This window comes from Stenella coeruleoalba (assembly GCF_951394435.1).
Source record: "Stenella coeruleoalba genome assembly, chromosome: 19".
In the NCBI taxonomy this organism is placed as follows: Eukaryota; Metazoa; Chordata; class Mammalia; order Artiodactyla; family Delphinidae; genus Stenella; species Stenella coeruleoalba.
The window spans coordinates 7,104,455-7,120,822 of NC_137165.1; the positions used below are offsets into that span (position 1 = coordinate 7,104,455).

Genomic DNA, 16,368 nt, shown 5'->3' on the forward strand with positions numbered 1-16,368 from the left:
AAAGTGAGTATAGGTATAGATGAAACAAGATCAATCATAAATAGATAACTATTGAAGACAGAACTTCTGTGTGTGTTTCAAATTCTCCATAATACAAAGACTGAAAGATTTAGCAGACACTGCTTCTGTGATCAAGTTCAACACTATCAGTTGACAATCACAAGGCTAACATCACCAGGTATTAATCATGTTGATATCATGTACCCCCCGATCTGATGCAGTGAGAAGGGTACTCCACCTCAGTGGTATCGTCCCCCAAACCCAAAATTCCAGGCTAAGTATGAGAAAACACCAGCCAAACCATATTGAGGAACGTTCTGCAAACAGACTAGCACTCTTCAAAAGGTGTCAAGGTCATGAAAAACAAATGAAGACTTAGAAAGAGACAAGAGGATCCTAAGGAGACATGAAGCCTAAATGCAATGTGGTAGCCTGGACTGGATTCTGGAACAGGACTAACACATTACTGGGAAAACCGATGAAATTCCAAATTCCAAACAAGCCTGTAGTTTAGTTAATAGAAATGTACCGATTTCTTACTTTTGACATATGTTCTTTAGTTATATAAGACATTAATGTTATGAGAAACTGGGGGAAGGGTATATGAGAACTCTTTGTACTTTCTTTGTGATTTTCCTGTGAATCTAAAATTATTCCAATGTAAAAGGTTTATTTTTTAAAAGTCTAAAGGAGTCTGGATTCCCGATGGTATTACTGAAGCAGTGAACCAACACCAGCAGTGGCCTACCTCCAGATTTCTTGTTACGTGAGAAAAAGAAAACACATTTTAAAAAGTAAATGTCACTTAACTAGTCTGTTACTTGAGCTGAATAAATATGAACGGATAAAATGTGTTTATTGTTTGTCTGATGCGATTAGCTCTTGAACCCCACAGCTGAGAACAATGGCATTAAGTACCTCACAGCAACTGGGGCCAGTTCCTGACCCTCAGTGATGGCCAGCATCTGTCATTTCAGCAGAATTCACAGGACCAACACCCCACCCCACTCCCATCCCTAGTTTGGATAAGAGAAGGACAGGAAGTGAGAGGAAAGGAGTTGTCTCTGGGAACCTGCCTAAAGAAAACAACTAGTAAGACCCTTTAGTAAGTAGTTATGACACAAGATCAACACACAAAAAACAACAGCTTTCTTTTCAACTACATTCATCAACTATACATGAATTAGTAAATATAATGGAAAACAAATCTCACTCCAGTATCAACAAAGATTCCAAAATATCTAGGAATAAAACTACTAAAAATGAGCAAGATGCATATGAATAAAACTATAAAACTTCATAGGACATAAAAGACTTGAATCATTTAAAAAACACTATCATGTTCCTGGATATAAAGATGCTACATTGTAAAGATCTCAGTGCTTCCTAAATTAATCTACAAATTAAATACATTGCCAATCAAAGTTCCAATGTAAAACCTATATCATATATACTACACAAAAAGGATTTGTATCCAGAATATATAAAGAACTCTCAAAACTCAAAGTAAGGGAAAAAAACACCATTTTTAAAATGAGCAGGGCTACCCTGGTGGCGCAGTGGTTAGGAATCTGCCTGCCAATGCAGGGGACACAGGTTCGAGCCCGGGTCTGGGAAGATCCCACATGCTGCGGAGCAGCTAGGCCTGTGAGCCACAACTACTGAGCCTGCAAGTCTGGAGCCTGTGCTCCGCAACGGGAGAGGCCACGACAGCGAGAGGCCCGCGCACCGCAATGAAGAGTGGCACCCGCTCGCCGTAACTGGAGAGAGCCCTCGCACAGAAACGAAGACCCAACACAGCCAATAAATAAATAAATAAATAAATAAATAAATTTAAAATGAGCAGAAGATTTGAACACTTTCACCAAAGAGGATATGAGGATGGCCAATACGCACAAGAAAAGATGTTCAACATTAATCATTAGAGAAATGCAAACTAAAACCATGATGAGATACCATTACACATTGATCAGAATGATTAAAATAAAAAGTACTGACAACACCAACTGCTGACGAGGATACGGAAGAACGTGTACTCTCATACATCACTGGTGGGTATGCAAAATAGGACTGCCGCTGGGGAAAAGAGTTTGGCAGTTTTTCCAATTAAACATAAACTCAGCATGCGACCCAGCAATCCCACACCTTGGTATTTAGCCAAGAAAAGTGAAAATTTATGTTCACACAAAAATCTGTATATGAATGTCTAAGGTAGCTCTCTTTGTAGTGTCCCCAAACTGCAAAAACCTAAATGTCCTTCAGCAGAGGAGAATGAATAAGCTGGGGTACATCCATGCCATGGAATACTACTTAACAATAACTCAGGAACTTGGGTAAATCTCAAAGGCACTATGCTGAGTGAGAGCTCAGTCTCAGAAGGCTACATTCTATATGATTCCATGTATATAACATCTTCAAAAAGACAAAATTATAGTGACAGAGAACAGACAGTGGTTGTCAGGGGCTATGGCTGGAGAAGGGTCTGACAATAAAAGGGCTGATAAAATTGTTCTGTATCCTGGCTGTGGTGCTGCCTACACAAGTCTACACACGTCAACACTCACAGAACTGTACATTCCCCCCAAAGTTAGTTCTACTATATGTTAATTTAAAAATTTTTCCAGTGTAATTTTTAAAATGGAACTTGAGAAGCTAACACCCAAGCTCAGCCAGGAGAAAAAAAATGAACAAGGATAATGAAAACATTTTGAGAACAGTGTTTGAAGACCTGGCCCACCAGATTTGAAAACTTCCTATAAGATTATCCTCACTGTATGACATGGAAAGTATGGCTGGTACAGACAAATAGATCTGTAGAAAAACAAATAAATCACCAGGGGAGTCAGAAGCAGGTATATGTGCAAATTTAGCTCAGGATAAAGTTAACATCTTAGACCAACAGGAACAAGATGGTCTATTCAATAAATGCTTGGGAACGAATGGATACCTATTTCTTTCAAAGTACAGTTACATCACATTATGTATTAAAATAAAATTTAGCTACATTAAATAACAAATTGTATAAAACAAGATTGTAAATGTTCTTCAGAAATCTGTGTGTGTGTGTGTGTGTGTGTGTGTGTGTGTGTACAAGAATGTCTGCTGGGAGCATCATTTGTAACAGCAAAGAGAAACAGTGAGAAAGAAGACAAAGAAATATCCATCAGAAGTTAAACGATATACAGTCATACTATGGAATAGGTGTATCGACATATACTCTGATATGAAAAGATCTGGAAAACGTAGAGCAAAATGTACAGAAAGATGTCTTTATATTGAAGCTGCACGTCAACTGGTCTGGAGGGCGTGCTCCAAGTAACGGGGGGATAGAAGGGACAGAGGGGAGGGCGTGGTTTGTGTTTACTCTGCACACTTCATTTTAAACAGTTTATCGCTACAGAGAGTGATGTATTATTTACTGTTGAAACAACTAACTTCACCAGCATGGAGCTGCAGGAGGAAGGAGGTCTGAGAGAAGAGCCTTGGAAGTCTGGAGACAGGCTCAGCAAGTCTGAGAGAGGCTGTCACAAGAGAAGAGACGTTTGTGCCAAGTGACAGCCGGATCCTTCCTGGCCAGCAGGGCTTTTTGTTCAGGCCAGACCTGTCCCTTTGCCATCCAAGGCCCAGTTCCCCCAGTAAGAAGTAGTTGTCAAGGAATAAGAAGACTCTTCTTGTGAAGATCCAGGGTTAGTAAGTGTTTACTAATTTGCATTTCCCAATACTTTTCGCAAGAAAAAGAAAAGCAAGGGGTTTCCCTGGTGGTGCAGCGGTTGAGAGTCCACCTGTCAATGTGGAGGACGCGGGTTCATGCCCTGGTCCGGGAGGGTCCTGCATGCTGCGGAGCGGCTGGGCCCGTGAGCCATGGCTGCTGGGCCTGCGCGTCCGGAGCCTGTGCTCCGCAACGGGAGAGGTCATAGCGGTGAGAGGCCTGCGTACCGCAAAAAAAAAAAAAAAGAAAAAGAAAAAGAAAAGCAAGAGAAAGAAAAGCAAGGTAGTGTTAAACTGTGAAAAGAATGCTCTATCTTGTGCTCTTAAAGATGAGGACCAGTCATATTCAGTGTTACTAACTGAGGTTTAGAGAGTGAACAGCAAGTTCTAGACCCACAGAAATCCCTTGATGAGCACCTCCCGAGGGATTTATAAAAGTAAACCATTAAAGAACATTGGCAGAAATAACTTACACGTGTATATTTAATAGTTTACATATATGTAATATGTATGTATACATGTATATACATACATATGCATGCACACATACGTACATATAATGCTATACAGTGTTTTGCCATTTACAAAACCCTCTGCACACAACTTTGTATGTGACCCTTAAAGGAGGACAGGTGTTATTATCCTGACTTGACAGATGAGAAACTAGAAGCTTGAAGAGCTTCATGATCTGACAGTTCTCTCAGCAGGTCTCACGGCCGTCCCAGGTGGGTGCCCCAGCATAGGTGAGGTACCTGCACCACCAGAAGGTGCACCTCACAGAACACACCAGCGGGGACTTTGCAGCTTCTTTGGAAAAACACACAGAAAAGTCCATCTCACCTCAGCAATGGAAAGAAACAGTTTGAAAAACATGGCTCTGAAAAATGCTATTTAGTGATTATATAACACATATATTTATGCAGACACATAAAAACTCCCTTTGGTAGAATTATTGAAGCCTCAAATAATAAGACTAGAACTTGAAATTACTTCAACAGAATAAACAATAATACTCTCAAGGTAAATTCAGCCCTGCCTTGTGTTTTAAACTTATTCTCAGTCACTTTAATTTTATATGTAAAACACCTTGCCTCAGGAGGGAATTCCTTTAGCTGCCCTCCTAATCTTAAAGTCCTTTAATATTGCTGGAGTAAACTGGAGTCATATTTGGAAGTCATGGTGAGTTTAATTATCACAAGGTCATTGAGTAAAATTTCCTCTTATGACACAGTTTACCACTTGAAGTGAGCTAAATCAGCTTTCTACAAACAATGATAAGAAAAAATTTTTTAATTTTTTTTAATTGAAGTATAGTTGATTTACAACATTGAGTTAGTTTCTGGTGTACAGCAAAGTGATTCAGATATATATATATATTAATTTTTTTCAGATTCTTTTCCATTATAGGTTATTACAAGATACTGAGTATAGTTCCCTGTGCTATACAATAGGTCCCTGTTGTTTATTTTATAGATAGTAGTGTATATCTGCTAATCCCAAACTCCTAATTTATCCCTCCCTCCCCACCCTTTCCCCTTTGGTAGCCATAAGTTTGTTTTCTATGTCTTTGAGTCTGTTTCTGTTTTGTAAATAAGTTCATTTGTATAATTTTTTTAGATTCCACATATAAGTGATATATGATATTTGTCTTTCTCTGTCTGACTTCACTTAAGTATGATCATCTCTAGGTCCATCCATGTTGCTGCAAATGGCATAATTTCATTCTTTTTTATGGCTAACATTCTATTGTATATATAATTCTTTTTTTTTTTTTTTTTTTGCGGTACGCAGGCCTCTCACCGCTATGGCCTCTCCCGTTGCAGAGCACAGGCTTCGGATGCGCAGGCTCAGCGGCCATGGCTCACGGGCCCAGCCGCTCCGCGGCACGTGGGATCTTCCTGGACCGGGGCACGAACCCGCGTCCCCTGCATCGGCAGGCGGACTCTCAATCACTGAGCCACCAGGGAAGCCCTATAATTCTTATTGAATTAGAGTTTTCATCTTTTCCAGATACATGACCGGGAGGGGGATTGCTAGATCATATGGTAGCTCTATTTTTACTTTTTAAGGAACCTCCATACTGTTCTCCACAGCGGCTGCACCAAGAAAAAAATTTTTGTAATGTATACAGTTTCTTATAAAAACATTCATAGCTTCACAATTATGAGTCAAAGATCCTTGGAACTAGCAAAACACATTTTTAAATATTACAGGAAATCTCTTTGCTCATCTTAATAAAGAGACTTAGAGAGAAATTAAACGTCAGCAGGACAGTGCAGAGGGACTACTGATTTATCTTAAATCCTATGTAAATGTGTGCTAATCTTTTTCTTCTGACAGCATGTGATGACCAGGTGAGAGCTCATTTTCTCACAGCCCCCCAGCCCCTTCACTTTTTTGTTTAAAACTGCCACCCAGGGTCTGTAGTTTCTGTCTTCAGTTATAATTTCTAGTTAGGGTTGAATTTAAGAAGACAAAGCTTAAAATGTTCTGTTTACATAACCGCTAATAATTACCATGCATTGTGCTAAGAGCCTTATCTGCATTATGTCCTTTAGTCCGCACAGTATTACAGCGAAGGAAGCAACAGAAACTGTCAGAAGTTAAGTAAATGTGGTCAAGGCCACATGGCAGTAAATTTCAGAACCAAGACTTGAACCTCGCAGAGCCATATGAATCCAGAGTTTGGTGAAAATAAAGACCCAAATGTGGGATCTAACACTTGAAAATTGATAACTCACACATTTAACTTTGTGTTTTCTTTATAAGCATTTCACTAACGAAATAGTTATTGTGTCCACCAGGCTCCAGGAAATACCCTAACTGCTGGTCAGATACAGTGGTGGATGAGATTCTTGGAGCTTACATTCTAGTGTAAAGACACTAGACAATAACCTCACAAACAAGGGAACAGATAAATAAAAAAAGAAATACACTGGATAAGGGCTCTGTCGAGCACTACTGAGGATGAGGAGGGATTCTAGTTGTATTCCTGCCCCACCTTCTCTCCTGGGTTTGAGCTCTTGGAGAGTAGGAATACATTTCAGATTTCCCTGATTGGTCTTAAACAATGATTTGCACATAGTAGGATCAACACATCAGTGACACACTATTTAAAGAGCAAAGTATACTCTCTGATGACCTTTTATTTGAATGTAAATTACGGTTTATCTGGAAATTATACCCCTTTGTAGCTTCAGTTTATTCCACCTATATCTGAAGGTGGCATGCAGAAGGATTTTCCTCCTTCATTCTATAGGGTACAAGAGCTCATATCATACTCACTGTAGTCAGAAAGATCAGAAAACCCCAGAGTTTGAAACGAGCAGGACCCTATGGGGCCTTCCTGGGGAAAAGCCCCCACCCTCTGTCCCTCACCTCTTGTTTGTAGAAAACCTTTAGCCTCCTAGGCCTTCCCTGAGTTCCAGAGAGCAAATTTAATCAGAGAAGTGACAAAATGCAAAAACAAAGGAAAGCAGTCAAGAAAGACAAATCGATAATAGTTTAGCCATAAAACAAAGTCAAGGAATCTTAGTTCCTCCTCAAGGGCTATAGATAAAATCCTGAGCCATATACGTTGTTTTTACAGAAACCAAACTCCCACCAGATGAAAACTGCTGACCACTAGCACACAGACCTCAGAAAGGTTGGAACCAGAAGGTTGATTGAGATTCCTGAAACATCACCCTGTTACCTTACCATCAACCAATGAGAGAACTGTGCATGAGCTGATCACACACCTGCAACCCCCTCCTTCACACTGTCTTTAAAAACCCTTTCCTGAAAGTCATCAGGGAGTTCAGGTCTTTGAGCACGAGCTGCGCATCCTCCTTGCTTGGTGCCTGCAGTAAGTGTTGTCCTTACCTTCATCACAGTCTGGTGTCAGAAGAGTGGCTTTGTTGCACGTCAGGAGATGGACCCAGTTTGGTTTGGTAACAAGCTCAACATGGCAAGTTCTCCTGATAGAAAGAAAAAATGCAAAATTTAATTTAACTTGCTGAACACTTTTACTTTTTAAGTCTTGTTTCTCAAAATTCTCCCACAACTTAAATCAGTAGCTAGAACTATTAGATGAGCCACAAGTGCATCATTTATTAAACAGTTGATGCTGCCCTGCAATAAATGGCAGGGAGAGAATATCCATCTTCCAAAAGGCTTGCTCGACCTAATTTCTATAAAAGTCCCCAGACACTGAGACATACAGCTGTTCATTACTTAATTAGTGGGCTTCAAAAACATCACATTTCTTTCTTTTATTTGACAAATAATTTTGAGTCCTGACCATATGTCAGGCACTGAGACAGGTACTGGAGAAAGAATGGTGAGCAAAACTAAACCGTACCCTTCACCTCATGGAGTTTACTGAATGATGGTACTTTTTTCATACAGTTTCCTGAATTCCACCCCATACTTGCTGAATCAGAATCCCTAGGGCAGTGATTCTCAAACTTTAGTGCAAATCAAAATCAGACTGCTGTCCCCTCCAACTCCAGAGTTTCTGATTCAGGAGGTTTGGGGTTGGGTTCAAAAATGTGCATTTCTAACAAATTTCCAGGTGATGCTGATGCTGCTGGTCTGGGGACCACACTTTGACAACCACTGGCCTAAGGCATAGGACCCAAGCATCTGCACATAATTCTGATGTGTGTCCAGGTTTGAGAACCACTAGAGTACATCTGCCCATCACCAGGTTGGTTGCCACTGATCAAGGAATTTCAAAAGAAGCACAAGTCCGGTCCCTGCTTCCAAGAAACCTACACTGAGACGGGAGAGATAAAACACAAAGTCGAATTTTATGAACAGCTGCAGTGCCTTGCTGGGTGTTATTATTTACACAAAAACTCCAGAAATACGTGTTCTCAGTGGAGGTTGGAATGGGTGAAAAAATCTGCTGGATCTTGAAAACTAAGTGGTGTTTGGAGAGGTAGTCAGAAATTGGCAAGTTAATCATGGAAAATTAACTTAGAGTCCATTTCCTTCAACTATGGTGACAAACCGCACTACTAGTAGCAGTACGTGTGACTTTGTCACCAAAAGAATTCATAGATATTTTCATATCATACTTCAGTGGTTGCAGATATTTCAAAATATCTACAAGATATTATAGACATCACCACTTTGAAATTATAAGTTACAGATCTGCCTCTAGATTTTATATGAAGTGCAAATATATTTGCTTCTTTTAGCAACACAGCTTTCAAAATATTTTGATAACTATTTCAGTATAACTTTAGTATAAGTTTCTTTCGAAATTTTACGTATTTCACTGTATGCACTTAAAAACATTCTGAGAAGGGGTCTATGGCATAAAAATAGGTGAAGACAGCATTAGCAAGGCTTGGTGGCTGTGAGAACAGAGTACACACAGAAGACAGGGAAGCAGGGTGTGGAGCTGGGGATAAAAGTAAACTAAGTTTGGACTGGTTGGGTGAGGGCTTAAAAGCCAAGGAGAGAATCCATAAGGTATGGCGGATTGGTTGTCATTAAGACACGTAATCGTCGGCCTCAGTTCTAACTGAACAGCTGCCCTGGGGCTTCTCAAACTTTAGTACAGATAAGAATCCAAGGAGAGTTTATGAAAAAATAGATTCCTGGGCCCCACCTGCAGAGATTCTGATTCAGTAGGTCTCGGCGGGGGCGGGGGGGGGGGCAAGTCTGCATTTCTAATTAGCTCCCAGGTGACTCTGACCACATACAGCCGTCTGTCCACACAGACTCCACTTTGATTACCTCTGATGTAATTAATGACATACACACAGAAAAATCAAGTTCAGGAACAGCTACGTGTTGTGTAAATACTTTCTGCCATTAGCAGTATGGTGCAAGTACAAAGTGGGAAAGAAAAAAGCCCCATAGCTAAATAAGTATATGAAAAACTTAGAACAATAAAGTCACACTTATGCTAAGAGCCTTCATCCATGCCAATGTGCACAGTCACTCTTCAGGAGAAGGGCATGGAAGGCGGCGTGTCCCAAGCTTATGTGACCACAAAGTCCCTTTCTCTTCAGTCGTGCTGGACTCAGGACACATTTTGAGTAAAGCTGGTCTATGGCACCTTTGGAAGAACTTCCCCACGATACCAGAGATTGTTAAAAGCAGTCTGCAGATAAAGAATTTTTGTTCATAAGCCTTTGCCTATGGGTCCTGAGTAGCTCAACAAACATCAGAAGATTCAATTGAAGACAGCTCCTAGAAGCTCAATTTCCTTATTTCACCTACATTATTGATTTTCCTGAATGCTAAGTTAGAATCATTTGTTCTAGTAAGACCTCAGGGGAGAAGGCCTATCTAAACACCCAGCTACCCCGTGATGAGTCTTGAACAGCTCTCATTCCTGCCTTTTTCCTGACTGCACAGGGCACTTTTTATTAAGCACATGCATGCATGCTGGGTACATGTAAACACACAATACACCCACGTGTGTACACACACAGGCATCCAATCTTCAAACCATTCATATAATTTTTACTCTCAGGATTGTTCAAGATTGGCCAGCTAACACTTTCCCTGAGGATATGATGTATCTTGGGGGTTTCAATGGTTATTTTTATTCTTATTGCTCAATGGGGAAAAATACAGGACACGAGGCTTCAGTCTCCCATGGGGCAATCAAAAGAGAGCAAATGCCTGTGTTCATTGACAGTTTATAAAAGGGACAAAGAATGAGAAAATCCACTCAAACATCTGCCGTCAAGTCTTTCGGACAGGCCAGAAGAACAACTGGGTCTCCTCCACAGCACTCGGTCTCTCAATGCTTGGCCTTTCGCTGCATTCCTTTTGAAGTATGCTTCCCAAGTCCTGCCAAGTGCCGGCTTCTGCACAAGACTAGTGCTTTGGATGACATTATCATCCTTTCCTTCAAATAAAAAAACCTGCTACCTCGAGAGCTAAAAATACTCCTTAGCCTTGGAGCTCAGCCTTGTTTTCATCAACGCCTGTCCACTGGACCAGTTGCTCAACTGGGACAAGCCAAGAGCAAACAAAAAGCAGCAGTTTTGAGGAAGCTGAATCACATTAGGTTCTCCTCGAAATGTCCAGTTCACAGAAAGAGCAGGAATCTTTCCTCCTCTGACCATGAGGATTCTGTTCCCACCCCAAACTCACACTCTTTTTTAAATTTTTTTTTTTTTTGAGGGGGATGATCTTGGTAGGACAGAATAAAAATTATTTTGATTGAGCTTTTTCCTTGCAACTGGTACAAAGGAAAACAAGATTGGGTTAATTGAATACGTTTTCCATTCCTAAAAATTGACTTTAGAAATCTTTTCACAGTCAAATAAAATAAAACTTTCTCAGAGAAACATTGGGTAGATTTTACTTTAAACCATGTGTGAGATGATTTTAGTACTCAATGGTACAGCATTCTAAATTCATGGAGTATTGTTTTCGTTAATAGCCCCATACTTGGGGGACTAAATATCTATTTTATTCAAGTCAAACTCTTGTGTCTAGCCCTCAAGGCCCCTTGCCGTCACATGCTGTGAGTGGGTTTGGGAAGACAGCGTAGGAGCTGAGTAGTAGTCACAGCTGTTTCCAGCTCTGAGAGGCCTCAGTGGGCAAAAGGGCCGTCCCTAGTCAAGGGAGAGGGTGAGGAGCTAGGTGTCCTGACAGTATAAGCCAGCATGGTCCAGGGAGGAAGAGAGCAAGGGCAGATCAAGGGCAGAAGAGGAGCCCAACAGTGAAAGGCTATTGTGGTGAGTATGGATATGGGGGATGGAAAACCAACCACAGTGCAGAACTGAATGAAAAATAAGGAAACGGGGTGGCAGGGGCTCAGTGGTCTGGGGACAAAGGCAGAGAGCTCCTGCAGCAGGTGCTCTGGTCACAGCCTCGTTTTCAGTTTGGGATTAGAAGACATTTCATTCTGAATGGGTTAGTCGCAGAAACAGCTTCGGACAAATCTAGTCTCAGTTTGTCTCCCTCGACGTCTGCCTTACACATCTGTTCGGCTGGCATCAGACAAGACAGCTCCCTCTTCCTCAGACAGGCTTCAGGCTTCCCCTCTTCCCGCCTCTGTTCTTTCTGTTTCCGTTCTGGCACCCAGAATTTCTTTCTTCCTGGATTTCCACCTGTCAAATCCTACCCACTCCTTCCTGGACCATCTCAGATGTCAATTCTATGAAGCCTTCCCTCATTCCTCTACCAGATCCCATCCCTGCACTAAAGAAATGTGTGTGTACTGTTACAGTCAGTGCAGTAACTTCCAGGTGACTGAGAGAACAGGGTAGCAAAGGGTTGGGGGCAAGGACTATTCCATCCCATCTCCTCTGGGGGTGCACACTTAAAACTGTCTGCATTCCAGAATAACTACTGGTAAATTTATTTTAGTATATCCTCCTACCTTCCCCAGAACATTGTAAGATGTCTGGTGAAGGCTAGCAGTTTACTGACTTACATCCTAATAGTCCACCTGAAGGAGTTAGAGCAGTTCTAGAATGAACAGCAATCAGAGTTACATATATTAGGCATTAAAAGCAATAGAGAGTGGAGCAGGAAATCTTGATCTGAGCTCCACTCTGCTTAGGCAAGCCATTTCATGCACCCTCTGAATCGTGGTTCTTCAAATATAAAATGAGGAGAGTTTATCTGCCCCATCCACATGCCAGAGCTTTGAAAGACAAAAGTAAGATAATGCCCATAAGATGTTTACAGGCTGTAAAATGCTATGAACATAGTGGCATTACGAAAATAATGTTCGTTTATTTTTAATCATTTGATTAACATGAATTGATGTCTACTATTTGATAAACAGGAGGATAATTGAGACCAAAACATACTTATTACACCTCTTAATTGCATAATTAAATTAACCTGATACAAGTTGGTAAGTGAATGTTGAGATGTGCAGAAGTGAATACATTTTTCTCTAATTCCACCATTAAGAAATTATCTTGACTTTCATTCTTTTGTTGTTCTTTTTCCAAACTTCTAGAATGTCCACATACCGATATTAACTTTTGTCATTAGGAAAACAAACAAACATTGGTTTAGTCTTAAGGGAGTTAGTTATTCTTCTCTGAAATTTCTCCACGAAGGGTCACCAAACTCCCTTATCCACACACAGATTACATGCTCTGTGCTGGTGGAACTGCAGGGTGTCAGGCACCAAATATAGCCCACCTTCTTCTCTGCTAAGCACTTAACAGGATGCTTTACATACAAGCCTTTGGATTCCTGCGTTTTAGCACAGCACAGTTCCCGCAACTTCCTGAACAATTCTACCCACCAATGCGCACAGATACAAACTTTCCCTCTCCCACACCTATTTTAAATTAGGACTAAGTAATGTATTATTTCAAAACTCAATCCTCTTTTTAGGAGGCCATGTAATACGTGACAAAACCAAATTATAAACGGCTTTTGAATGACCCTCACCATCTCTCTCAATAACTTTGAATTATGAGCACTCCCATAGGCCTCTTGATAGCCATTTCCTTTTTTCTTTATAAAGCAAATTCTCAGGGAATTCTATGACTAGACACTTGGAAGTGCAGATTTCTACTGATGGGACTTTACACATGTGGGTTGCTAGTACAAAGAGACCAATCTGAACCAGAAAGCCAACACATTCCTAGAAAACAACCTCAGCATCCACAGTTTTCAACATGCTGACTGATGGAGTCTAATCTACAGAAGAGAGAGAGAAGTGGCCACTGAACACTTACCTCTTGGATCTCGACTCCTCTGTCTCTTATCTCTTTAATTCTGTGGTTGCAATTCTTTCAATTACATCCGTTCTTTGTTACATTTTTTAGAGGGATCCACTTTTGACAAATCATCACTTTTTATTTCTAAAGCAATTAAACATGCACCCAGCACAAAAATTCAAAAGGTATGAAAGGTATAGTGTGAAACCTCAGTCTCCCTTCGACACTGCTACCAAACGTTAATTTCTCCTCCCCCAGGAAAGCACCAGTTAACCAGTTTCTTGAGCATTCTTTCTTTTCATTTCTACCACCAACTCTCTAGACTGGACTCTCATTTCTTCACAACTATCTTAATGTAACAGCTTGTCTCTTTCCAGGCCAAACTACCCTTCCTCTAGCAGGTAGGATAACTGCAAAAAATGTCTGGGTAAGTCCTGAGCTGGATTTTGATTATACATGAGATATGTGAATGATACAAAAGAGAGGCAGACATTCCATGGTGGCAGTGGGGAGCTTACCTAAGAGCCTGGCATATAGGAATGTTCTGGAAATGTTTACTGGGTAGCTGAAATAATCGGTGAAACAAGCATGTCTTGTTTCATACATGAATCAGAAAGGAAACTACTTCACTGCAACGGAGAGTTCACAGTAAGAAGTAACAAAAGATGGGGGCATAGAAATCACAATTGTTAATATCTATGGAATTAATAATGGGTGCCAGACACTGTTCTAAGTTTTAAGGCATTGTATTATTTATTCTTCAAACACCTTTATGAGGTATCCTTCATTATCCATTTTATAGATCAGGAAGTGGAGTCTACTGGGGAGGTTTAGTAAATACCCAACGATACCCAGCTTGTGTGTATTCAAGTCAAATCCAGATTCCAGTTTGTTGCTGGGAACAAGAATGATCAGGTTAAAGAAACTTGGAACATCGGGAATTTGTAAGCTGGAACCGGGGTCACTTTCTATATGTTTGCACCATTCTAGGTGTTGATGAAGATCAAACAGATGCCTAAAATATGGCTCCTTCCCTGCAAATAACTTGTACACTGTACTTTTAAACCTGCAATCACTGTTTAGAAGGTGACCCAAGCCACTTCATTATGCTTTTTTAGTTTCCCAGCTAAATTATAACCTTCTGAAGACAGTCAGTGGCTGCCATTCCCTTGGGACCTTCTTTAAGTATTCACTCTTGAGTTCCTTCTATTCCCAAGTTGTCACTATTCCTAAGTGTGATACATATCCCAAGGGGTAAGCAACAAAGTCAAAAGCTCCTGACACATTAGAACAGTGGCCAAAATATTGGTGAAATCAAGAAAAATTCCAGAAGAATATGTGTGTCTTTGAATTGTTTGCGGAACGGAAAAGCAGATTATCCTGGCTGACATATTCCCTAAGCCCTAGTTCGCAGAGAACATCAACCAGGGACAAGTCATGAGCCACATAGCAAAGGGAACAATTAGAAGTATTTCTCAACCAATGGCAATGAGGCTTTGCATTTTATTCTTTACATTAAAATATATATGTTAGGGCTTCCCTGGTGGCGCAGTGGTTGAGAGTCCGCCTGCCGATGCAGGGGACGCGGGTTCGTGCCCCGGTGCGGGAAGATCCCCCAAGCCGCGGAGCGGCTGGGCCCGTGAGCCATGGCCGCTGGGCCTGCGCGTCCGGAGCCTGTGCTCCGCAACGGGAGAGGCCACAGCAGTGAGAGGCCCGCGTACCGCAAAAAAAAAAAAATATATATATATATATGTTCGACATTTCTGTGAGTAAATACGGTATCTGCCAAAGGAGTTTACAAACCGAGGAAGCAGAATACATAACCATGACATGACTTAAAAATGGAGGGCATTTTGTAAACAACATAAGACAGGAAATATTTAATAAAGCATAGAGAAAATGCCCACGGGCATCAGGAATAGAAGAAGACTTATCAAAATATTGGTCTGAGCAGTAAAAATGGCTGCTTAGTATGGGGAAATAGAACCACAGCTCACCTCAAAGCAGAGCTGCCAGCCAGTGAATCTTAGCATCAAAAAGGTTACCGAGGTGCCAGGCAATGTTGATCCCATCAGTCACAGGGTGGCTGATGGGCAGAGAGGCCAGTGCCTTGGGAGGTGCTCTCTAGCTGTGAGAAGTTAGCCAGGGGTTCCTCAGAGGGCAGCCTGGGCTGAGTTAGAGTTTGACATGACAGCGTACTCTACAATCCTCAAAGCAGGCAAGCACAGTGGTGGCATTAAGCATGTGCTGAGTGGAACCAAGAAGGCATGTACATCAGAAGCCAGCTGAGAGTGTGATGCTGCCAGCTGTAGGCAAGAGACCCCTGGAGTTTCTGGGAGGGCTGATGTTCCAGGATGCCTGGAACAAGGCGTGCAGCCAGAGCGCAGCCAGACCACGCAGGGGTATAGGAAGGCCAAGTGGGTTGTCTTAGTGCAAACAGCTCACAGTGGGAGCTCCAAATTTGGGCCTTTGACTCTATCAGACACTTCTGTGTATTTGTGGTCGATGTGCCCTTCCAGTAGTGACCAGCCTAGATGCAGGATGAATCCTCTAACGCGTGGATGTTTTAAAGATTAGGGCTTCATCATCTTTTGAAATATTTGATATAAAAAAAGAGTTCAAGTGGATTCAAAATTTATTCTCATTATCCTACAAATTTCAGCATTGTATTTGTCAATGAAGGAAAAACTATAAATTTTTAAAATACAATTTCAACAGTTGTAAAAAATATATATATATGGTTTCACATTTTTATAGCCTTCTTGGGCAAAGTTTCTCCACAGTGGTAATTATTAAGAATGCACATACTCTATGCCCTCTTTAAAAATTTCTGATCAGGAAACGTGTCATTACTTCAAGTACAAAGTCAGATATAAATAACTTTTGTTCATGGCACCTAGCTGAAATTTCTCCTTAAAAAAAGAAAATTGGAAGTGTTAGACACATTCAGTATTTAATATATTCCTTAATGCTATGCATATTATATTTATGTTACATAAATAAAGACACGTTC

The 16,368-nt window shown here is 41.0% G+C and overlaps 1 protein-coding gene across 14 annotated transcripts in view; it reads right to left on the reverse strand.

Moving 5' to 3' along the window:
- LOC307177111 (uncharacterized protein) overlaps nt 1-16,368 on the reverse strand; it is a 319,987-nt gene that overhangs the window by 58,327 nt on the left and 245,292 nt on the right. For 13 of the 14 annotated variants that reach the window (XM_079903912.1, XM_079903908.1, XM_079903913.1 and 10 more), the window contains one exon: nt 7,573-7,667. The exons of the other annotated variant lie outside the window; for it this stretch is intronic. Coding sequence is in view for 4 of the 13 variants with exons in the window: in XM_079903908.1 (XP_079760034.1) it covers nt 7,573-7,667 (95 nt within the window). In the remaining 9 variants the exon portion in view is untranslated. The remainder of the gene's footprint in view (nt 1-7,572; nt 7,668-16,368) is intronic. 14 annotated transcript variants of the gene reach the window in all.